Source organism: Labrus bergylta, chromosome 7 (genome assembly GCF_963930695.1).
Source record: "Labrus bergylta chromosome 7, fLabBer1.1, whole genome shotgun sequence".
NCBI classification, from domain to species: domain Eukaryota; kingdom Metazoa; phylum Chordata; class Actinopteri; order Labriformes; family Labridae; genus Labrus; species Labrus bergylta.
The window spans coordinates 1,677,017-1,702,454 of NC_089201.1; the positions used below are offsets into that span (position 1 = coordinate 1,677,017).

The following is a 25,438-nucleotide window of genomic DNA, read 5'->3' on the forward strand; positions in this document are numbered from 1 at the left end:
TTATTTCAATCCCACCCTTGTGGTAATTAGGATTATTTCACCGGTAAGAAGGCACAGGGGAAAGTTTTTAGATGCGTTTTTGTTGTCCATGGTCGGAACATTGTAGTTTCAACACGGCAGATCCACGTCATTAACCTCCGCCGGCCCGTCGCATTTATGACATCGCCTAGTGGAAAATGTGGTCGGATTGTCAGAGTAATGAGATCACCTTTCCCTAAGTCCTTTATGAATTCTCCTAACATCTTTCCTTGACCTCATGACGTTTTCGCGGGGTTAAGGTAAAGTGGATAGTGAAAGGAGATAGGAGGGACAATTCAAACGCACCCCAAGACTTAATAGTCACAGGGGTAATCAGACACAGGTGAGAATAACGACACAGGTGAAGACAATCAGGGCAAACAAAATGGAGGGAAAGCAGACAAAGGAAAGAAGTAATACAAGACAGGAAACACTGGGGTCAAGAACTACAAAATAAAACAGGAAGAACTAAAAACTTAACCAAAAAAAACACACTAGGGAAACAAGCCACACCAGGATATAAAATGACCAAATAAGAAAATAACAACAAAACAATGAATAAACTTAAGAAACAAGAGTAAACCATGAGATTAAATTTTGTTCTTTGAACAAGACAATACCTTTTTACAAAATTAGCTTTCTCGCTTTTTCTTAAAGTAATGCCTTTTCTCTGGCAGTAACTTCTTCTGTGCAAACCACTGTCGCTGATGCTTGACAAGCTGTGAATGTGGTCCACTGAACTTCTATACAGGTGTCGACAAATCAGTGGAGTATGTGTTAAATATTCAGAACCCAATTTGCATAATAATACATTGGAATGTCACCTGCACCATCACTCAGACTGGGGCAATGGTATCTGACTTCCTCACGGCAATCACAGTCATTGTAAATTTATGAATCAGCTCTAATTAATAGGCTGCAGGTTTGGCATGGAGCAATGCAATTACTGTTGTGATTCATAAATGAGCCTCGGATCCTTTCTGTCTGACTGTCACTCCCTCTATCGCTCTGTGTTTTCAGATGTGTTGTATCTGATATTCTTGTGGAGACTCCAAAGTTGGACTTCCAAAGGTGTTTCCTTGATCAACTCTATGAACTGCAAGTGCGACTGACCAACACCAGCTCTCTGCCAGCATGTTATGGCGTGCTTGACCAGGTTGAGTCGATTATGGCAATGAATGATTTATTTGGTTGTGCAGATACTGTAAGTGGGAGGTCGCTCATAGAAAGGTGATATAAACAAGCAGAAAAGCTGTCAAGGCTAACGGGCATGCATAACTGACATACATAATTTAAACCAAAGGCTAATTTCCAGATCAGTGCTTCAACATGTATGTGGTAGAGGTGACTATAATGTTATTAATAGAAGGAAAAGCTAAACAATTTGGTCTGACTCTGGGACAGTCCTGAACACACACACACACACACACACACACACACACACACGCACACACGCACACACACGCACACAAACACACACACACACACACACACAAACACGCACAAACACGCACACACATACACAACACACACACACACACACATTCACAGAAAACATGCCTCAAAGCCTGAGAATTGATAAATGTGTAGAATAGAATTGGCCAAAATTGTCTATCAGTTACTACCAGCATCTCTAAAGATATCTAAGTAGCATGTTTAATTAATTTCTGTCTGTCTTTTATTGTATTTGAGACACAAAACCTTCAGAAAGTTGTATTTGAATACAATAAGAAAAGATGCTAAAGTCATCTTTAAGCTTTTATTACACTTGGAAACTGTTTCTAGGCACCTGGCTATACTTATAGACAGAGTTAAAAATCTTGATAAATTAATCTTAGAGAGCACAGCAAGTGTTGCTGCATTATAACTGAACACACAGGATAGTGGTCTTATCACTCTGAACACAGGTGTGCCACAGGGCTGTCAAACCTGCAGATATTGAAGGGAGACACCACTGCAGTAATGGCGGCTAGTCAATTTATGGATTAGTGTTTATAGTTTACAGTTTTGCTGTTGATCTTGTCAATAGAACAGGGACTTTGCTGCATTTAGAAAATATTTTTCCATTGTTGTCTCATTTTACAGGAACATGAAGAGAGTCCATCAGTGGTTTTTGGTAGTTCTACACCCAGAGGTGTTATTCTTCCTTATCGCTCAGAGGAGGTTCCTGTGTTCCTGCTGGCTAAGGCTGTTGGAAGACTGCATCACACTCTACGCATTGCAGTGTTTGGCAGCATCCAGCCTCCACTGGTCAGTTGAAGTCTATGTGAATTCTGTATTAATAGGATTAAACGTGAGCCTTTTGTCTGAAATTCAAGTGTTGTGTTTTACTTTAAATTTATAAATTTGAAAATGTGTACCTCTCTTTTTTTTCTTCCAGGTAGTGCCCTTGTCATGTATTGGGCAGGGACCGATAGTTCATGTTCAGAACCCTCAGTTGAATTTCGGAATAATCCCTGTTCTGACAGACATTACCAGAGCCCTGCACCTGTCAAACCAGTCACCTATTCCAGCCCACTTTACAGCACGAGTGGTAAGAAACACACGCAAACACGGACACACCTCTAAGAACAAACATGAATAATAGAAGCCAGTATAAAATAAACAATATGACACCCACTCAACAAAACTATGATGTACAAGGTAACTTTACATTACTTATAGTTCTAGTGGTAAAATGTTATATTCCAGGACAGGGGTCTCCAACCTTTCTTCATCAGTGAACTACTTTAAAACAAAGAAATTAGTTGACAGTTTCTTTTATCACATTGTGTTTCAAACAGCAACAAGGTACATCAAATATCAAAACATATGAACCAGCTACTTCCATATACACAGCTCAAATTTCAACTCAAAGCTTACGAAGCACAGTGTCTCTCCTAGCCCCTGTGTTAGCATCAATAATAGCAGGCATTATTTCACTCTTATCTTAATGGTCCCTGAAACCAGCGTGGCCACTGCGTCCTTCACCATCCCGCTATTGGAGAATGGTTTCATAAGCTTTGTTTGCACTTAAATGATGGCTCTGTCACTGCATTGGCCTTCTTTGTTCATTGGGTGAGTAGAAATCACAGTTTTTTAAGTGTTGGTTTTAGCTCGTTTATATTTTCAGTTTGTAGCCTGTTGCCTGCAGACAAGTGCAAAGTTACTGTTTACTTCAGTGTGATGGTGCTCCACATCGCTTCTTTTGCCAACTGAAATGCTGCTACTGCAGATCTGTCCTTGAACATTTCTAAAAGAAACAACAACTTGCTTTCACATTGCATAATGAAATATTATGTTTTCTGTTTTTTTTGTTTTTACATATAACTGACCATTTTATAAATGAAGGTTACTGCTCTATTGTTGTGTTAGGCCAGCTGATTGGCCTACCCTAGTATTTTGTTTTGGAGGGGTTGAGACATCTGTTTATTTGATTTCATTGAAGTGGGAAGAGGTTTTCAAGGTGCATTTATATTATCAGTGTGTTTTTAAACAGTTTTTGAACCTCTTGACAAGCTAATGAAAAACCCTTTCACAAGCAACCGGTAGCTTGCAAGTGATGTGTTGAAGACCCCTGTCCTAGGAGCATGGACTGAATGCTTTCTGTCCAAGATTGAATGGGATTTAATACATACAGTACCTGTCCAGCTATTTATCCATTCAGTGGATACATTTCTTATGCAAAAGTTCTATCTTTGTTGTTGTGCACCTCTGACTGATTAATTTCCGGTTTATTAATACAATAATTAATTAATTCTGAGGGCATTAATGAGCCACCTCAACTACATCCAGGCAATACTTGTAAGCATCTGAAGTATCATTTTTGTCCCCTGTCTCTTACACTTCGATAACACTTCAGCTGCTTACCATAAGTAGCATTTTAAGACATCTTATTATGACTTTGTTTAGAAGCTGTGCACTTCATTTTCTCTGTTCTCAATATCAAAAATTCTCTTAAGATTGAATTTTTGCCTTATCGGCGCTGCCTGATATCCACTGGGAACAGATTTGTGACTTGGACTATCCCTCTATAATTCCTTATCTGCTATTGACACGACCATGCACACACTGAAGCACACACACACAGGCAACCCTGGTGTAACTGCAGTTGGATGACCCTGTCCTCTCCTCTGAGGCAGTGTTAAGGGAAGGAGTTTCCCTTCTGCACTCTCAAGCACCAATCGATGCAGATTCTCTGAGAATTACATTACATTTCGCTCAATAGGCTGGCAGGGAGCCACACAAATAGACCCTATTATTGAAGATTGTGGGGACATTGCAGAAGCTATGCACACTTGCATGCTATTAGAGTCTCAATCAGTGAAAAATATCTTGTGAACCATTGATACAATCTGCATGTAATCTGGCAACCAGAAACGAGCCACCAATATAAGATTCAGGTTAGAATGTATTGATTTTTTTGTGTTTTATAATGTCTGACACGAGATCTGCCTGCAGTTGGGACTGCAGTATCAATGCAGGATATAGGCAGTTTGATATACTGTTGATAACTAAACAACATACAGCAGTGATTTGGATTCTAAGCCTTCCTGACCTGTGCTGCATTCAAACACAATCAATGCAAATCAAGATGTGGGAAGCAGTAGGATTGATGTGATTATTAAGATTCCAGTCGTCTTGCATCTCTCTTCAGGGAGTCAACCTTGATGATCTTTCTCCTCTTCTGGCTCCACCCACCTCTTTACCATGATCACTCTAGTATCGACCCTAACCAAGTTCACTTTCACCGGCTCCATACCTCCCTTAACAAACACTAAGAAAGTGATCTATGACTCCAAAAGACACAAACTTGTCAGGTGTTGCCTGTGGGGTTTAGCTGTTCCTCTTTTTCCTATGTCCTCATAACTTCTTTTAAGGACAGAGAGATCAAACTCAATTATTGTTTTTCGATTGTACAATATTCTTTCAGAGGAGCCTCTTCTTTTGAAAAGCAACACAAATGTCAATTGCAGTACATAAGAAAAAACATTTTTCTCCATTGATCAGCAATCTGCTTTGTTGTTCTATAAGCAGAGGAAGCGTTCAGGCTTCACAGCATCTGTAGGCTGCTCTTTCTTAAACTCCCAATTAAAAGTTTACGTCCAAGCCATCCATCAACAGAGATGCTTTATAGAACATTGATTGTGATCCTTACCGATGCTTGGTCAGATATATATACAGTACAGTGAGCACAGTGAAGGGCTTTGTCCGACGACTGGAGATGAACATTAGATTTAAATCTGTTTTTTCATTACATTGGACCTCATTCAAACAAATGCAATCCAACAATCCACAGAGCTATGAAATGAAACAAATATTGAGTCGGTTTGAAAGTCATCCATTTTTAGAGGGATAAGATGAGAGACACATAACATTTCTAAACCTTGTGAATGTTTGTGATTTTCTGCATTTTGAAACATGTTTTAGTATCAGCTCTTAACGGCTTTAATTCTGGTGTTCACCCCTACTTTATACTCTACACATTATCATAATCATATTTGAGGGATATTCTGTTGTACTAATGCTCTGCCTATAGCTCAAAGATCTCATTCTGCTCAGGAATGTTAATGTGATTATGCTGCTATTTGATATACACATCACTCTTTCCAGGTCCATCTGTGGCTGTAGCCGCAATGGCACGTGCAGCACAGTTAGGGGAAAGTACCCCCACGACGGAGTTATTTCCATGCATGAAATGTACCTAACTGCTTTAACTGTTACTGTTCTTCTTAGCTAACGCAAAGATAGAAATAACAGCAGATGCATATTAGGTAAGTAATAAAAAGAAACTTCTGTTGTGCTTCTGTTTCCTTAGTTCCATAAAAAGCCCTTTTGGCGGGTTGAGCCCAGCGAGGGGGTAGTGCCACCAGAAAGCCAGCTGGAGCTTAAGGTAGTGGCTCACCTGAAGGACACTCTTATTTTCCAGGCCAGGCTGGAAGTATCCATCCAGGACAGTCAAACACACACTATCCCTCTGATTGCCACAGGCACTGGCACTACAATTGTTAGTGACAGGCCTTTTGCTCCCAGCCTTGAGCTAGGCACATATTTAAGGTAGAATATAAAAAGCTCCCAGTACTGAGTCAGATTTTGACTTAATGAGTATTTGGTGATTTTAAACCGTATTTACATACACCTCACTACTGCTGTTTGTTTATGTCCTTAAAGCCATGAGACATGCCAATACCACTTCAAACTGACCAACCATGGCCAGCGAGGACACCGGCTTTATTGGAGTATTGAAGGCTTCCTGCCTTCCACAAAAACTCGCAAGGGGGCTAACTTGTCTGGCCAAACCAGGCTGCCCCCTATCTCTGCTCCCAGAAAGAAGGACACTGTGGATCAGGCATCTTTGCTTCCTAGCAGAGAGCTCTCTGTGTTCAGCCTCAGTCCTGACCGAGTGGAGCTTCTCCCAGGATGCTCTCTGGACATGATGCTGACAGGATCTTCAGACTCACCCAAGGTGAGACAGTCTGCTTTAGGGTCCAAAGGTGAATAAAACCAGTTTTCAGAAATGTACAAGCACATCCAGTGTGTATCCCTCTGATTAGGTGCATGTTATTGTGTATCACTTCCCAGGATGTAAGGGAGCGTTTGGTGTGCCGTGGCATTGTGGGTCACCAGGGCTGTAAAGAGCACATCATGTCTGTAGATGTTACCTGTCGCTTTGTGGCTCCTATGCTCAGCTTTTCTTCCAAGCATCTGAACTTCTACATAGAGAAGGTGGGTCAGTAAATCATGAGTCATCATTTTTTCTAGAATATTTTATTTTGAAACTTAAATGTTTTAATAATATTTAGTTCTGTACTGTATCTTATAAATATGTAAAAAAAATACATACAACATACAGCAGGATGAAATGCCTTATGGGGTGAGTTTGCAGGAAATTAAATTAGACCAATGACAGATACAGATATTCAATTTTGCATATTTGAAAGGGTTATTGATTGTTGGATGAATTGGTCAGGTTACACCATGTAAAAAAAACCAGGAAGACTTTTACTTCATATACTTTTCATCAAACAGGTCTTGACATTTTCCGTGTATTATTTACAGGTCCCTGGAGAGAATCTGATACCCCTGTATGAGAAGCTGATCTTGAAGAATGTGTCCTCTCTGTCTCTATCTATCGAGCTCTCAACTGTAGAGCCGTTCTCTCTGTGTGAGGTCCAAGGAGCCCACAGCTCAGTGACTACTAAGGTACACACCATTTATATTTGCCTTTCTTGTTTTTTTATTTTTCATTTCCAGTTTGAGTAGGAGGAGGCATAGATTATTTTTCCCTTGCACCATGATGAATTGGAATTTCCTTTGAACTTCTGTCATCTACCAAGGGAGATTTGTTTTGTTTTAAAATCACTACATGAGGATGTTTAGTTAGAAATCTGTATTTTATACCAAGATTAAATTAATTTTAGATTACAGTTGCCATTCAGTTCAATCAGTTTTGTGAGCATTGTTAGCTTTCTAGACATATCAGTGTGGCTTTCTTGTTATTTTGATCTTAGATCGTGATTTTAAAATAAACCTTAACACGGCAAAATTAACTTTTGTGGTGTTAATTAATTGAAGCCTGTTGTAGCTCTATTTATCTCACGTATTTCATGTATCTATGAAAGGACAGCAGTCAGATATTGGTAGTTGTGTGTAAAACACATTTTGCTTTAAATGGATGGTAGTTAACCTAATGTAAAAAAGTTTCACGATAAATAAACTAAATGAAGCTTTATGAACTCTATGAATATCATTTTCCTTTTGTTTCCCATCTTGCACACAATTGTATACTTCATTCCATTTTAATTGCAGTTAGGTCTTCTTAGGAACTAATCTGAAAGTATAAAGTGAAAGTACAATGCTGAAAAGACTTATAAGAAGACATATACTTGATGTTTATGGTCAGTGTCTTGCTCAAAGACAATAGCAGGAACATTTCATACATCATACAGTATGAATCTAAAGAAAGGTCCCTGACTGCATTCAAACTGATATTTGAGGCATACTTGCTCATTTACAGTAATACTTCAACTTGAATTGATTAGTTGATATTTAGTGACTGTCATGGAAATAGTCTTGATATTGCAACAAAATGGTCACTAAAACTTACCAAAAGAGTGCTGCAGAAATAAGTCATTAAGATGAATGAGCATTTTGGCACTTCTCGTTCCAGAGAATGTATAGGCTATGCACGGGGTACTCCATTGGCCATTTAGATTATGAAAGTAGTGTTTATTTGTGAATATGATCTTGATGAACAAACGTGTAAGTATTATATACTTTTTACAGAACTTATTTTCAGCAATAATCAAAAAGCCCACAGAAAAAACCCAACGGCTTTTTGTCAAGTGAACATACTCGCTTCCAACCTCTGGGTTGGCCTGTAAAAATATGCCATCCCTGCGGCACAAATCAGGAGAATCTTTCATGCAAGGGATCTGTTATAACAGGTTTGGTGGAATTCTGTGTGTACTGTCTGTTTACACATTCATGGCCACAGTTGATGATTTGAATCAGATTCTCTAGATGAGACTTTATTACCTTTTCAAATTTATCATTTTAATCACTTGGACTTAGGTACTCAAATTACTGTGAAAAAAACATTTTCCCTGAGATAGAATTTCATTTCATGTGTACCCATAAAATGCATTTTCATTTTAACAGAGCTCTGGCTCCGATTGCAAGACTTGATTATATGCAGGATTTGAATCCACATTTAGAAAGGTTTTAAAGTGTGGTCTCTGATTGAAGCAAAAGAGTAACAAGGTTTTTGATAAGCCTGATTACACCAAACATGTCATAGTCATAAGATCAAAAAATGATGTAGTGATTTTTTTTGTAAGCATTTAAGAGTAGATTTAGAAAAAAAAGAAGAAAAACAAAGATGAATGAGAACATTAATTGGGAGCTTACCTTCCAAATATCTTCTAATAATTGTAAAGCCTGGTTAATTTGATACCTTTACGTTAAATATATATACTGTATATTTAAACAACAGCATATCTTTTTCTAGTCCTTGGCCTTTGGTGATGGAGGGCAGGCTGAGCTGTGGATAAGCTTTAATCCAGTTTACTGTCATGATCGGGTGTCACGAGTCGTGGATCAGGTAAAAATATATTTATTTTTATATTGATAGAATCTCACTTCTGATGCTTTGCTTTGTGATCCTGGGGCATAGATAGATATATAGATAGATATATCTATCTATCTATATATAGATAGATAGATAGAACCCTTCAGCTCTTTAAGACAATATAAATCCTCCTTGCATTCTATATCAACTATTTTTTTCATTCACAACCACATGTCACTTAAAATGCTGCTCAACTTTTATTCAGTTTTATAGCATTTATGGGGTTAATCTGACTCTGTGATGATTGTATTTGATTGTTTCTGTAGGTATTGTTGATTTATTTTTGATTTGTGAAAGAAAGAAAACAACAACAGGATAGCCATCTTATTCTGTTATAGCAGTATCTTGTGTTATTAAGAAATGGACACATAAATCAAATATGAAATGAACTCAATGAAATTTCCAAAACAGTTGGAGTGCTAGCATTTGGGAACTGAGAGGACAAATTTGGTTAATTTTGAAAGTGAAATGTTTTCCCATTCATGCTGGGAAATTGGTTCTCTGTTCACAAATGCTAACAATAGCCATCTACAGATTGCAGTTCCAAAACTGCTCCGTATCTAGTAGTGCTGTCATTATGCCTCTGTAGTCAGCGTCATAATGACTTCGCCCCACTATTCCGCTTTGTGTGCGCTAAACATTGCATGTGAGGCATACAGTAACAGGGGCAGTAGTATCCCTCCTTCAACTGGCAATTTAGGCATCAATAGTGTTGAAAAGGAAGAGGTCATTCTACAGAGTGGTAAACATGATCCAGTGTTGCTGCTATTGAAATCAAAATTGGCATATACTTTTTCTAACACAATGTCATTTCTCAGTTTCAACATTTGACATGTCAAATACGTTGTTTAAATGTTTGTGAAATCATTACATTGTTTTTATTTACATTTCAAACAGCATCCCAACTTTTTCACAATGGAGTTTTTCATTATACATTTCCTTACGTTACATCTCCAGTTCCTTGAGGTACACTACCAGGGACACCCTCAGCAAGACATGGTGGAGCTGCATGCTGAGGTCCACTTTCCCAACCTCCACTTCCCCTCCACAACAGTGGATTTTGGCTGTGTGCTTAACTGCACAGAGACTCAGAGAGTATTCTCAATCACCAACTGCTCCCCACTGCCTGTGTCCTACCAGTGGGCTTTCCTGGAAGACCACAAGCACGGCACCATCAGGTAGATTTACAGCAAAAAATGTCCATGACCTTTTTGAGTAGGGGGGGCTGCCAACTGAATCGTAAGTGTGATATATCTACATTGCATAGTGGATCCTATGAAGCTCAGTTCCCTGCATTTCCCCAGAAAAGATGCCCTATGGTATAGAATACAAAGAGGGAATGGAGAACGTGAGGGGACAAGAGGGGAATGGATTTCAGGCCTTTATTAAAACTGTCCTTTGGGGTGAGTTAGTACAGTGGCTATACATTTAACCCTTTGGATTGAAAGCCAACTCCATTTTTAAATCCCATGGGAGGACAAATCTTCTGATTTGGTACTTTATGTTATATTGTGGCTCTCTCAAGCCTTTGCTCCTGCTCCCCTCCCTTAAAATGGACTGTAAATACCAGAGTAGTGTTTTTATCCATGGCCATGAACCAACTTACTGCTCCACCTGATTTATCACCCTCTACTGCCTTTTCCCCTTCCCCCGCTTTCATGCATTGGTATTCTTCCTTGTTGCTGCCCTCCTTGTCCTCATATTAGGATTAACATTGGCTATTTGTCTTTCTTCAACTCATCTTGCTCCCCTGCTTCTTCTAGCTGTGCCTCTGCTTGCTACAAAATCCTAACAACCTTTTTTTCCCTTTCTTCACTTCTTCCATCTTAGATTGTGACCTCTCTTAACAATCTGCCTTATAGGCCGTCCTGCTAATTAAATGGAGACCTCACTCTGCACTCACTCACTCACTTTAAAGTTTCTCTTTCTCTCTCACATAACCTGCACTATCTGCCCATGTTCAGCTAATTACGCTGCTATCAGTAATTATACCGCAGCCCTCGGAGAGGAGAATTTCAATAGAGCTTACTTTTTTCAATCCATCTAACCCACTGATAGATGGAGGCAGAACAATACATTAAAATACTGTAACTTTTCTGTCTTTAGAACCTTATATCAGCAAGCAGTAAACTGGAAAACCTACTGCAGGGCATCTGAATGTCTGATCACTCAAAGCTCTGGGTGATTGAGAGGATGTTGACCTTAAGTCAAGGTGCACAGACCTTTGCAATGGGGAGCAAAGCATTCTTTTTTCTTAACATAGTCATGCAGTCACCAACATACACTTTTTTGTAAGTGTATGTTGGTCAGAAACAGCCTTGAGCTTCTTGTTTTTCATCAAAATGTACAGTAAGCTGTTTTCTTTGTGTTGTCACTAACTCAAGGAACCCAATAAACAGTACACCTTTTATGCATAAAAAAGACATTTCAGTTGGAATGCACCTTGGTAAAAGAACTGAAACATTGTTTAATCTTAATCTCTCTGTTCTGAGTTCTTGTGAACATACAGAAGCATCAAAAGCACATTTCATTCAATTCATACTACTCATGAGAATGAGGACATTAGCTTTAGTGCTCATACCTCTGTGTTATTTTCCCATTAAAAAGCAGTGTGTCAAGGTAGCATGAAATGGAAAAAGTCATATTATGTCCATCAGTTGTTTTTTTTTAAAAATAACAACCACCATTATTGGGAATAAAAGAAGGTAACTTCTTGTGCATAAACAAAGTAATCATTGAAAAAGCTAATTTGCAGGGAGACAAGTGCAGCTGGCTGTTATTGTTTGTGGATGTTCAGTCGTGAAAAATATGACTTACACTACCTTGAAATGGGAAATAAGTAATAAAAATGTAATGTTATCTTAGCTGTTCTACTGTAATTGAGTGTCGTACCAGTGAGAGCCACTCTATTTCTTCCTCACACTCACGTTGACTCACAAACTGCAAACCTATAGCTATTTGTCTTTAGTGTCATATTACAGCATCAATTTCTCTCTCAACCACTCCTCACTTGCTTTTCTTTCTGTCAGTCGGCAGGAAGTGAGATTCATATGGTTCAGTAGTTTCTGATGTGTAGAGATGCAGTGCTAGTGAAGACAAGCTAACAGTGAAATGCAGTCACACCCGTGGTGTGCATGAAGGAAAGAAAAGATGGACAGGAGAGAGAGACAGATGTGAGGGTGTCAGAGAAAGGCTATTTCTGTTTTGAGCTGAGCTCTTGCAGAGTCATCAACTGCTGTCTCACCATCTGTTCCTCTCTCCACACCAGTGGGTTTAAAACTCTTTATTATAGGACCCATGTTTCAAAAGCTCTTATTCCATGTTGGGACAAATAAGTTTATTGACTATTACAAACTCTCATCCATCGGAACTGCAGTGAGCATTCAAGGACACCGACTTACAGTACTTGTTCACCCATCCACCTTACATTGCTGGGGCTACTAATTAGTAATGTTCTCATGGCCCGACATCAGGCCAGCCTGTCCTCTAATACAGCATTTACCCCATACTGACCATACAACAGTGCCCCCTGCTGGCTTGATAACTATTATACACCCTGTCTAAATTGATACAACAGCACTGTGGAAAATATATGTCAATCCTGCCTTACATGTATTCACACCCTGAGGCTCACACATCATCACACACACACACACACACACACACACACACACACACACACACACACACACACACACACGTTGGTGATAACGTAGCTACTGTTTGGTGATTTAATATAGAACTTGTCCAGCCAGCTTTGAGATGGCTTCACTCACTAAATCTCTTTCATTTTCTTCCATGTTTATTCAGCACTTCACTGCAATCTATCCTGACCTGTTTCCTGCTGCTTGCCTATTAAAATTCCTCTTAATTATAGAACACTCTGTTTAATTAACTTGATGGATGCACACAGTCTGATCCCACAGGGAAGGAGAGAGAAGAACAGAAAGAGAAAATAAGAGTCAGAGTTGTTCGGGGTGTGGATGTTGAAGATTATTTTTTTCCTTCAGTATTACATTATGTGTTAATGATGTATATGATATACCACAGCTTCTTATATAATCTGGTTGCATTTTCTTTGTACATTTCTTAATAGTCCACCTCATGGACATGGTGAGACTTTCAATTATGCATTTTCATGGAGATTTGACTTTATTTATTTATTATCTTCGATATACTGTATATCCTTATCTTCTATATATTAGATTTGTATTGTTAATACATATTTGATGTAATGAGGGATACCTTATTCCAATATTTTCCTATCGAACAGACAGAGCAGTATACTGAAGGGGGGTTCAGTTCCTCTAAAACATTTTTAAAAAACTGTTTTCATTTTCCTTCTCAGCCCCAGTCCTGATGCAAATGAACCGAGCAGCGCAGAGAGAACACCACGTGTGGAAGAGGTAGGCAAATGCTCTCGTGTAAACATTTAGGGTTTTCCTGACATTACCAGCCTTTCAAGGTTCATTTCCCCTATGTGTCAATGCTGCAGTGCTGGAGGTAGACCACATGCACATACACCACTGCACCACCAATTGCAGTAACAAGTCTTTGAAAGCTTCTTTTGTACGATATTGTTTGCACATATTCATTTATTTCTGTCTGCCTTTTTGTAAGTTTTCTTTTTTACATGTTCAAAATAATTACTTCAATTCAAGTTCTGTGAAACACTTTAAAAAAAGTCTATACTTGTTTAAGGTTCCACTGGTTCTCTTTTTAGGTGTTTGATGTCTTACCAATATATGGTCATCTGCAACCTGGGGATGAGCAGCTGGTTACATTCTCTTTCTATGGCCACAAAAATGTCAGCAGAGAGTTGATAGCGCAGTGCCATGTAGAGGAGGGGCCTACATATGAAATCACACTCAGAGGAGAAGCATCAGTTATCAGCTACAGCCTTGACACTACCCACGTTGGCTTTGGTCTGCTGGTATGTACATAGGGTCCTTTTTTTAAGTGATTTATTCCAACAAGCTCTACACATCAAATATTTTCAGATGAGTGTATACAGATGGTTGAGCCTAAGTTGAGGGTTATCACTGGTGTTAGAAATTGCTGGTTGGCTCCTTGTAGTCGTGTTATACTTTTTATGTCTTTGTTCCGTCTTTGCCATCTGTTTGCTGTATCTGTGTGTGACAATAGATCCTTTATAGAGTTTCAATATCTTTGGAGTGCTTTTATCAAATACACTTATCACACAATATTATCCTGAGGGATATTTTGTTTGACAGTCAATTGTATGTTATGATGCATTTTGTAAAAGCCAAACCATACATTCGAGGAGTGGAGTTACACAAAAAATGGACATGAAGAATCTCATTAACTTTGAATGTTTTTCCCACTTTGGTCTTTTGTTCTTCCTCTCCTTCTTTAAGTATGCAGGCCATCTGGACTTATCATTGATATTCAAAACAAGGACGTATTGATTTTTGATTTAGTTGGAATGAGCAATTCAGCAGAACATTTCTCTGACCTTCCTGTCGGTTCAGCACAATACTTTCTCTTGCCTAATTTCTCTTTTGCTAATGCTCCTCCTCCCTCTTAACCTTTGTGTTCTTTTCCTATAACAATGATCAGATTTATCCTTCATCCTGAAAAAAAAACTCCTTCTGCATGCACTTGGATAGATTTTGAGTGACAGAATTTGAAAAACAACTTCTTTCAAACAACTTTCTTTTTTTTTTTACCTTGTGCTTTAAATTTTCTTTCCTGCTATATTTCAATTAAATGTATCATCAAAACCAAGAAGATGCAAATGGAAACAGGAATTCTCTAGGTTTTTGTAGAAAACAGTTTACCCCATCACATCAGCTTTTCAAGGCCCTGCCCATACCTGGGGCAGTCGGGTTCAGTGAGAGAGTCGGCCATCTCTCAGTTGGAAGTGGGTTTGAGTCCATCTGCAGTCCTCATGTCTTTGTGTCCTTGGGCAAGATGCTGACCCCCAAATTGAATTGAATCCTACTGGCATGCAAAGTGGCAAGTTAATTTTTATAGATGGGATTAATTTACGCTGATGGGCACCTTACATAGCATCCTCGAGCCATTAGTCTATGAGCGTGTGTTTTTGTGATGGTGAACGTGGCATGTAAACATAAAGTGTTTTGGGTGGTTGGGAGACTAGAAAAGCTATTTAACTACAGTCCATTTACAATATATTTTTTAACCATAATAAACCCTGGGTGGGGAAGATTTACTTAAGTATAAGATAGCAGTTCTGCAAGCATTTAGAAATATACACATTACTGTGATTTAAGTGAAGATGATAGTGTTAAAGGTGATCTCCGCTTCCAATTTCAAGCTTTTCGATCATGTAGGGGAGGCTGAGGTTACCCTAAGAAATACTGGCAAGATTGGCTTCAAGTTCAGCATCATTGACCTTCAAAGGGAGGATGAGGAGGAGGCAGATAAAGAGGCAAAGGGATGGATGAAGGCCCTGGAAGAGGTTGAGCAGCAGCAAGATGCACAGAAACAAAAAGACAATGAGGAAAATGAGACAGGACAGGAGGTCAGGCCCGGCCAGCCAATGGTCATCCCCAACATGGTGAGATCATCTTTGTGCTATTTCAGCTGTGGTAGGTTAATTCATAATTTATGAGTTATTCAGTTTGTGTGTGTGTGTGTGTGTGTCAGGGTTACATTGATGCTGATGCAGAGCAATGCTTGCGTGTTCTCTACCTCCCGGGAGTTCCTGAGGTGTTTGAGAAGCGGCTTCAGCTGCAGGTGGCTTTCCTGCCACCACAGGAGATCACTCTTACTGGAGAGGGAGTGTTTCCAAGGATCAGCCTCAACTTGCCACAGAATCTTTGTATGTATAGACATGCACTTGTTAACACTGACATGATCAAATCCTTACTCAATGTGACAAATTATAACAATTTACCAGGCACTTTTTAAAAATCTTATGCTATGTCATTCTTTCTTGCCAAAATACAGGCAATACCTTTTAAAACAATTGTTGTACAACGTGCATTGGAAAATAAACTTTCTAAGCTTTCTGAACTTTCAAACATAGTCCATGTCAGAAACAGCAGAAATGTTCTACCATGTAAATGTTTATTGATCAAGGACATTGTTAGAGAACAGAGTCGGCTACACAGCAGAGCCCACACTACATGCTTATAAAGATTGAGTCACAAGTACAAATCGTTGTTTCTGCACTGGTGTCACGCCCGTTCGCGTTCTCTTGCAGCAGAGGAGTGCTACAGTGATGTGGTGCAGCAGGCCAGAGCAGCTGTGGAGGCATATAGAATCAGAGAGGAGGGTATGAACGGCCATACCACTGATGGAGGAGAAGCAACTACAGAGGACTCTGGCACTCTCACCGTCAGTGACTTAACCCCATTGATGTTATTCAATGAATACCTTGTTTTTGATTTTTGTCTTTTTTACAAAATGTTGTTTTTAAGATGAAGAAATGATCCCCAAAACATATTTTTGATACATAATTGATTAATTATGGTTACAAGCAGGAATGCTGTATGTTATGTAGTGAAAATCCTTTTTTTTAAAGAAAGAAAAAGAGAGTTGAACTTGTGAGATTAGTAGTCCACATCAGCACTACATTTATGTTTTCTTAATTCAACTGGAGTATTCATTTTCATATTTGGAAACTGTAGGAAATGTATAAAAATCTGTGTGGCCAACATTTATAGTGGACTCATTCCAAATATACTTTAAGTAAGGGAGTTTAGGAACTACATCTCTGCTTTGAGTAACCAGTCTGTTCTGCAGGGATTTCCCTGCTTCTTATCTGTGTATTGATTTTCCAGGGGGTACACGAGAACGATTGAATTCCAGTGAAAAGAAAACCTATTTTCTGTTCATCCTAGGAGTATTTACTTATAGTTTAGTGCGTTACCCAAGCAATATACCAGACATTTCCCCTTAGCAATGGCATGAACAATGCAAACATGTTTTACAGCAGATAAGGATAAAGACTGTGTTGCCCAAGAGAATCTCCGAAATAGATAAAAGAATCATTACCTCCCTGTCAACAAACCCCTTCTGACCAAAGTGACTTTCCATCTGTGGTTGTGGTCTTTAAAGAAAAAAATAAAAGGATGGCGAAATTATTTATTAGACTTTGCAATTTTAACATGGGTTATCCACTTTATACTGCTAATACTATACTATAATGTTAAGACATCTTAAAATTAAGTGTCTGCGCCAAAAAAATCCTTACTGAAGGGAACAGAGCAAAATACCTCAGGAAGGGGAATAGAATATAGCATATTGGATATGTTAACAATTATATCATGTTTAAGGCTCTTAGGAATAAAATGCTTAGCTGCTACAAGAGTTACGAGTCTCCAGAGAGTTAAAAGTAGAGATTTCTTGAAAATAAACTTGTTCAAGTAAAAATCATCTAAAAAACTTAAGAAATATTAACTTAATATTAACTTAAAGAGTTTATATGATAAATATGGGGGCAATCAATAACTGATAATCAGACTAGCTGAAATATTTTTGTTTTTATCTTCAATAACCACTCTTGTCTAAAACACCAAAATTGTACATGTAAAGTTTTATTATAGAAACTATTGATCATTCTTAATTTGAAATTCTCAGATTTATTTAGCATCTTTTTTTGTATTGAATTTGTAATCTAAACTGACCATGCTTTGTAACACTATTGTGTGTTGCTAATCCTTGAATCTTGTCAAGTCAAATCCAAAAATATATATTTTCCAATCTAAACTGATTATTTGTGCATCATTTTGTACTTTATGTATACAAAATAGATTTTAATTTGACTTGCAAAATGTTATTAAGGCATTTTTCTTCCCAGTTAGCCTTGTGCTGCGTATTGCTTTTAGTTTCTTCCTCTTTTGAGTATTTATGTGCCCATACTTTTTATGACTTGTCCCTTTTACTTTTTTATCTTTTGCTTGCTGCCTCTAGTATGAAGAGCTGCTTCACATGGAGGTCGAGAAAGCACTGGTCAAACAGAATGCTCTCACTCTGACTGATAGCCTGCTGGAGCTCAGTGACTCACAGTGCTCCCCCAGAAAGTGGCAAAAACTCAGCAAGTACGTTCAAACACACAAACTCGTACATATTTTGGTTGAACAGATGGTCCCCTTACTGAAAGGAAAAGAGAACTGTGTTGTGGAATTCAAAGAGTTTGTGTTAATAATTAATATCTGGCTGGGTATGGTTTTGTTCTGGCAGCTTATTTGAATCAGCGTACAGAGTTTTGTTTCATTAGTCAGAAAACACTTCACAATTGCTCCGTCATCTCTCAACCGGAAGGTTGGGGGTTCGATCCCCAGCTCCTGCAACTGATGTGTCCTTGGGCAAGACACTTAACCCCAAATTGATCTTGCTGCTTCGTCGGCGGCGTATGAATGTGTATGAATGGGATTATTTAATACTGATGGTTACTTTACATCGTAACCTCTACCATCTGTGTGTGAATGTGTAGGTGTGATCCGCGATGTAAAAGCACTCTGAGTAGTCTGAAGACTAGCGATGCAGAATACAAGCTCATTTCCATTTACCACTTACAGAGTTGAACAGTTGAACAGAGTTCAATTGTTTCTAGTCAACAGTATTGAATCCTGGTAATTCATCAAACTTCCATACTGCGAAGTCATGCTAAAGAAGAGAAATATCCAGTCTGACATGATGTCTATTAATGTCTCCGTCTCTATCTCTTTCCACTCCTACAGGTTTGTGCTCCCAGAGTACGTCTTGGATTTTGGTTTTGTAATTCCAGGCAAAGTACTCAGTCACACTGTTCATATCACAAACACTGGGTCTGTCCCAGTGTCCTTCCAAGCCAACCTTAAATGTCTAGCTGCCACAGGTAAGAAAATACTTTAAACAAGGTGCTTAAGCATTTTAATGTCTTTATCATGGGTCTTGTGCAATACCTCATGATAACACTATGACTGCTATGCGGAAAAAAACTTGTAACTTATAATGTGATATTATAAGAAATACAAATTAACTAACAAATAGGTTTTTTAAGACTCAGAAAACTTGTAATTACTGTTTTATCTGTCCATAAAGTATTGAAGAACAGTGATAACAAGGTTTGCCACACTAAGCTCAAAAACAAACTGAAAGGTGAAACTGCTAGCCTTGCTCTGTCAAAAAAGTAAAAGATGAGAGAAAATAAAACACCATGGAGAGCCTGGAAAGCTTCAGAGCACTTTTAGAAAGAACTTCCTGAAGTATCTACTTGTAACCTATCAACCTGAAATTATTCCATTAAAAAATCTAACGTGCAAAATGAACTGAAACATTAGCTTGTAACTTGAACTTTGGCTTTTGTACTGATGAAACAAATAAACCAAATGAGACTTTGAGGTCCTTTCTTTTGACAGAGTCAATAGATTGTTTCCTCTTGCTTTCAGTGTTCAAGATAACCTAAGCTTACAACCTCCTGGATACACCTGCATATTCATCTAAACATTATGACAGTTGTATTGACCTTATCTTCAGTCTCCTGCCTAAATGTCAAACTATTTCTAATGATGTTCAACATGTTGCCTTTGTAAAATAAAAATGCTTATGTCTTTGTTGTTGTTTCATGAAAGGTTTCAGTGCAGACTTTGAAAGAGTGAAAAACCTGCCCTGCAGAGAGACAAACTCTTTCACAGTTAAATTTGACCCCAATGGAGCCAACCTGAAGATGGGGGACACAAGTGTTGTCATGCCAATACAGGTACACATGGGCGGACAGTACACAAACATGTACATGTATGCAATTATTATAAATATTCCTAAATCAGTGTACATTTTCTCCATAGTTGGTCTTTTTTTACGAGCAGTATTTTTGCCCAGTTCCTGAGATATAGTTGTCTTTTGTTATGCAGGTTGCAGGCGGTCCAATGGTTCAGGTGCGGCTGTGTGCAGCAGTGACTTTGCCCGCAATCGCTGCTTCAACAGATACTCTGCAGTTTGACACTTTGCAGTGTGGCATGTGTCAGGTAATGCAGCTTGATTACATGAAATGGCGAGATACAATTAGGAAGCCTTACAAAGCATTCTTGCAATGTTCAATTACATGCAAGTCTGTCATATACTTTTTAAACTAACATCATTAAAAACAAATTCAGTGTAAAAAAAAAAAAAAGCATTAGTGTAACTGTCCATTTTTAATGTAATTAAGATGTACAAGTAGTAGAATTGGAAAGCAGGTCAGAACACAACTGAGAGCACTAATGAGCATCATTATGCTGCTTCACTTTGGTGCCATCTTGTGGCCAAATTATGTGACGTGTATAATTTGAAGGACTGTTCTGTCTAATACTAACACAGTTGAAGTGAATTAACTGGATTATACCTCCTCACAGAAGAGCCACCAGCTCAAAACTATGATAGGTGATGTTAGAAACATCATAAAGGCTTTGCATTTACTGAAAATCAATATCAATCAAAGTGACATGACAAGGCCCTTAGGCTGCTGCTGAAAGCCTGCTAAATCATGTGCAATATAATATTCACCACCAGATGAAGACAATACAGCTGTCCAATAATGAGGCTGTGCCCTGCCACTGGAGCATCACTGAGGAGGTGAAACCTTTCAGAAAGGTATAAAAAGTATTTTCATGGTTCTTTTAATTAACTTTTCCAATTAATTTAGTACTTAAGTATCCACTTGACAAGATATACATGTCCCTAGAATCTTTTATCTTCATCCATGGAGAAACAGATTTTTCTGAATATTATTGAAAATAATTTAAGCTAAGACAAAGCAGCATGAGGATGACACCTGCCTTGTTCCCTCTCAGGTTGATAAGTTTCTTCCACTCTACCAGCGCAAAAAAGCTTTGCAGGAGCAGCGACCACCGCCAGTGGTGTTTGAGATGTTTCCAAGCTCAGGCATACTGTCTCCTGGTGAACGTGTCAATGTCCAGATAAAGTTCAGCCCTGTTGAGGAGGTGAGGAGCCTAAGTTGTTTATCAAAGCGCATATTGAAAACACTTATTAAACAGTTGTATGTCTTTGCAGCATTCCTACAACAGACAGCTTGTTGTCCATGTGGCTAACAGCAACCAGCAGTTGTTCATCAAAGCCTATGGGCAGGCTGAGAAACCACGACTTGAGTTCTGCCCGCCAGTGCTGGAGCTGGAGCCTTGTCTGCCTCTCAGCACTGAATCTGAAGCTGAGGTTATAGTCAGAAACCCCTGCTCTTTTCCCATTGAGTTCTACTCCCTGGAACTTGACAATCAGTATCTTGAGGAAGAAAAGGTACATCCCCTTTTTTTAGCAGAACAAAACACTGATTAGGTCTGTAATACACATTCCTAAAGACAACACAAAAGCTTTTAAAAAGAAATTCAGAGGATAACATTTTCTTTGTCAGTTGTAACAGTGGTATATGGGACAACTGTATGATTGCAAAGGGATAAGTGAGGAGGGAGTAAGTTGGAGTGAAGGGATTCAAAAAGTAAGATGATGATACTGAAGATACCATTTCATCATTGACATTGATTCCTCTACTCCTTATACAGAGTAACTGTCTTGTAGATCACTGCAGTCGGCGGTCATGTGTTGTATCATATTACAACTGTTTTTCCTTTTACAGGTCGTTTAGTTTGTTTAAAAATATGCAATTGATTTACTTTCTGTCATGTTTTTCATTTCTCTCTTACTGCGTTTGAAAAACAAACTGCCCTAAAAAAGTAAATCACTATTCTAGACTAGTTTTGTCTCTTTTCTTACCTTTTTCACGTGCTTTACAACTGTTTATTCATGTTTTTTTCTGTTTGTATTTTTTAAATCCTTCCTTTTACTGTTTTGGTTTCTTTCTCCCTCCTCCCTCCTCCCTCCTCACATCTTGATCCCTTTCAGATCCTATGTCTGATGCAGGGTTATGATGAGAACAACACATTACTGCTTCCCCCCAGGGCCCCTGGTGAAAGTCTCCCTAAAGAGTTGCTCGACTACTACAAGGAGTACAGTTCCCAACTGAAAGATGAAGGTAGCTTTATTCACACCCTTGTTCAAATGCAAGCACTAAATAGTTGGCTTGTTTGTTTTCATTTTGTATCAGTGTTAACCTGTTTCTATATATTTGAATTGGTGTGCAGCAGTGCTGCAGCCAGGTCTGGATGAAAAAATGGCTAGAACTGATGAAATACATGATGAAGAAAGGATGTCATTACAAGACACTTCCAGGGCGAAACCAGCAGAATTATGTGAGTACAACTATTTCAGATGCAGATCTTGACATGATAATGGAAATACCTTTTGGTATCTGTCAGCACTTCTGCAGCAGAATTTAATTTTAATTGCCGTTGACTTAATGAATGTTCAGGAAGACCAGAAGGGAGAGTGTTACAATAGTCTTGCCTGTTAGTTAAAAACACTTGCATTAGTCTTTCAGTTAAACTGCATTCACTTACAGTTTTTTTTTTAAATCTTTGTGTTGTGTGCATTCAGTCATTTCAGAGATTACAAGAGAGGGAAGCAGTGGGAGACTGGGGCAGCTTGAGATGACACCTGTTTCCAGAGCAATTGCTCGCCACATGTGCATTGACCTTTCAGCAGAGGGTCTGGCAGCACGCAACCGCAGAGGCATTGCTATTATTGTGTATGGAGCCCCACTGACAGGTGAACAATTAAAAGGTCTTGACTCTGTAGCATTAATAAAGAAGAAAGGTTGTCACACATTTTGCCCACTCTTGATATTTCAATAAAATACGTAAGACCAAGAGTATCAGAAAGAAATAAAAAAAAATCAATCAAGACATCCATAGCTACGATGACAATGTATTTGTTCAAGTTTGCATGCATCTGGTACCTCCAAATTTTCCAGGTAAAAGCAGGACAGCTGCTTCTCTGGCACGGCACTACGGAGGGACGTGTCTGAGTGTTGATGCTGTGTTGAGACAAGCTCTGATGAATGGTACCTCTCCTGTTAGCCTGACTGCAAGACAGCTTTATGACTGTGCTGCTGCCGAGTACGCTGAGAAAGTTGAGGAGGCTGGTTAGTGTTATATACTTTCCATTTCTCTTTAAAAACAGATATGGATTATATGTGGGTCCTGGAATTACAATTGCTGTTTGAGTTTGACAGACTTCTTACTTTTTCTTAGACAGTCACTATTCAAATTCTACATACATTAATAACCCAAAACATCACAGGACCAGCTCAAAGGTGTTATATTAAAATTAAATGTATCTATCTGCTTCTAGCACAGACTACGAAAGGAACCACAAAATTAGGACCTGCAGCCCATTTTGAAGCCTCAGATCCATCTCCCAATTCGGATCCAGCTTCACATGATGCCGTAAAAGATCCTAAAAAACCTGGTGATGACAGCTGCAATGACGCCCAGGCTCTTCAGGAGGCTGCAGTCTCAAGCTTCACCCTCTGCTTGGTAAGATTGTATTCATTGTTATGGTCATCTGGTGTGTTTCTGTGTCAGGTTGAGCCGTTCATTCATTGAAGTAAATTTCAGTACTGGTCTGTACAATTTAAACACCAGCAAAATATAATTTTAGTCTGGAGATAAAATGATCATTTTAAATTCTAGCTATGATGAAATTAATGTGTGGAATAAACCTGATCCTTTGTTGTGGTTTTTCTTCAGGGAGGAGATATGACAACACTTAGTAGTCTTTTGCCTGAACAGCTACTGGCAGATATCCTGGCGGAAAGATTTCAGGTAAGCAAAAAGTGTTTCCTTTCGGAGCGTCTGTGGCCTAGTGGTTAATTTGCACGCCCCATGTACAGTACAGAGCCTGTAGTCCTCTAAGCAGGCAGCCTGCATTCAAATCCAACATGTGGCTGCTTACTTCATGTCATTCCCCACTCTCTCTCTCTCCTTGAATTTCAAAATAAAAGATATGAAACACCCAACAGTAAATCTTGAAAAAAGGGTTTCCTTTTAAAATGATGGCATGAATAGTTTATATTTTCTATGTACCGGTACTCTGTGACACATGATAAAACTGTTAATTGTAGGGGCACAATGTCACCTATCCCATAATATCTATGTTTCTTATGACAGATTTCAAAAAGTGCATGCATACACCCTCAACACTTACAAATAGTATTCAAAGTATTCAAAATTCTCTATGGTCATCAAACAGCAAAACTTCTCCCTGAGCATCTTGGCACAAATAGACAAAACAGAGCCAATAGATAAAAACATTAAAACAGGGTAAATATGTCAAAGACAAAAATTCCACTGAAATATAAATTTAAAAAAAGAATGATGAATGGATCTGAAAATATTTGGCATATATTTACATATCTTGCAAAGTACATTGGTTGTGATATATCTTTATCGTAATAACCACTAACAGAGATGTTGTTATTATGTCTGAGGAAGAGATTTGAAGAGTTCCACTGACGTTTTTTCTTCTTGTGTTTTATGTCTTTCTCTTGTGATTGTTATTTCTGTTGATTCTGCCGTCATGGAAACAGCTAAGTGATTGTTACCGTGGCATAGTGATCGACGGCCTACACTCTGTGTACACTCAATCAGCAGCAACCACATTACAAGTTGTTCTCAAGGCCCTGGATAACCGTAAACACATCTATGCAGTCAACTTGTGTGACTCCTATGTTGCTCTGAAAGCACGTGAGAGGGCACAGAAAGAAACCGAGGGTAAAAACCTCACACACCTACACAAATCCTCATGAAGATGTTGCAAAGGACAGACCTCAGCAAATATGATATTGTTCTTTTCAGTTTTGATGTATGATGATAAATATTTATTTTAACTGTCCGTGTATGTCCCTCAGAGGCTCTGCAGAGAGAGAGAAGTTACAGAGAGGAGCAGTGGCTTAAGGAGCTTGATGAAGAAGAATATGATGCTCTGTCTGAGAAGGAAAAAGAGCTCATTGACCTTCAACAAATGCAGAAGTTAAAACAGCCCAAACTAAGGTAGTCCCTGGACAAATGGGGGATTTTTGTTTTTAAGGGCATTCACCACACTGTTTTGGTGGTGAAAGATTTGATAAATTCCTGATCGAAGCCTGATAAATACGCCTGTCATTTAAGTGGTGCAAATAGTCCAGATTTCATTTCAACCCTAAACTTGGCAATCAAGCAACCTGTTGCACATTTATTGAATGAACGGGGGATAGGACATTAGGTTTTATGCTTAGAAAGAACTATTTAAAGCAAATCACAACTCCTTTGAGAATTGGTAAATGGAATGCAACTGTCACATACATATTAGACAGCTGTGGCTCAGTTAGTAGAGTCATCGCCTCTCAACCGGAAGGTTGAGGGTTCAATCCCCAGCTGAGCAACATGTCCGTTGTGTCCTTGGACAACAGACCCTGAATTGCTCCTGCTACTTCAGTGGTGGTGTATGAATGGATTAGTTACTTCTGTT

The 25,438-nt window shown here is 38.7% G+C and overlaps 1 protein-coding gene across 1 annotated transcript in view; it reads left to right on the forward strand.

The window, feature by feature from the left end:
- The window catches only part of hydin (HYDIN axonemal central pair apparatus protein), a 77,346-nt gene that overhangs the window by 27,771 nt on the left and 24,137 nt on the right, over window positions 1-25,438 (forward strand). Inside the window, exons 15-42 of the mRNA XM_065956585.1 lie at window positions 1,039-1,174; window positions 2,104-2,268; window positions 2,399-2,551; window positions 5,816-6,054; window positions 6,169-6,463; window positions 6,580-6,723; window positions 7,057-7,200; window positions 9,008-9,100; window positions 10,085-10,305; window positions 13,476-13,533; window positions 13,851-14,060; window positions 15,429-15,671; window positions 15,761-15,935; window positions 16,320-16,469; window positions 18,030-18,159; window positions 18,802-18,938; window positions 19,675-19,802; window positions 19,954-20,067; window positions 20,591-20,671; window positions 20,872-21,021; window positions 21,092-21,331; window positions 21,935-22,064; window positions 22,526-22,696; window positions 22,902-23,072; window positions 23,282-23,466; window positions 23,680-23,754; window positions 24,519-24,702; window positions 24,840-24,981. Of these exons, the coding sequence (XP_065812657.1) occupies window positions 1,039-1,174; window positions 2,104-2,268; window positions 2,399-2,551; window positions 5,816-6,054; window positions 6,169-6,463; window positions 6,580-6,723; window positions 7,057-7,200; window positions 9,008-9,100; window positions 10,085-10,305; window positions 13,476-13,533; window positions 13,851-14,060; window positions 15,429-15,671; window positions 15,761-15,935; window positions 16,320-16,469; window positions 18,030-18,159; window positions 18,802-18,938; window positions 19,675-19,802; window positions 19,954-20,067; window positions 20,591-20,671; window positions 20,872-21,021; window positions 21,092-21,331; window positions 21,935-22,064; window positions 22,526-22,696; window positions 22,902-23,072; window positions 23,282-23,466; window positions 23,680-23,754; window positions 24,519-24,702; window positions 24,840-24,981 (4,464 nt within the window). The remainder of the gene's footprint in view (window positions 1-1,038; window positions 1,175-2,103; window positions 2,269-2,398; window positions 2,552-5,815; window positions 6,055-6,168; window positions 6,464-6,579; window positions 6,724-7,056; window positions 7,201-9,007; window positions 9,101-10,084; window positions 10,306-13,475; window positions 13,534-13,850; window positions 14,061-15,428; window positions 15,672-15,760; window positions 15,936-16,319; window positions 16,470-18,029; window positions 18,160-18,801; window positions 18,939-19,674; window positions 19,803-19,953; window positions 20,068-20,590; window positions 20,672-20,871; window positions 21,022-21,091; window positions 21,332-21,934; window positions 22,065-22,525; window positions 22,697-22,901; window positions 23,073-23,281; window positions 23,467-23,679; window positions 23,755-24,518; window positions 24,703-24,839; window positions 24,982-25,438) is intronic.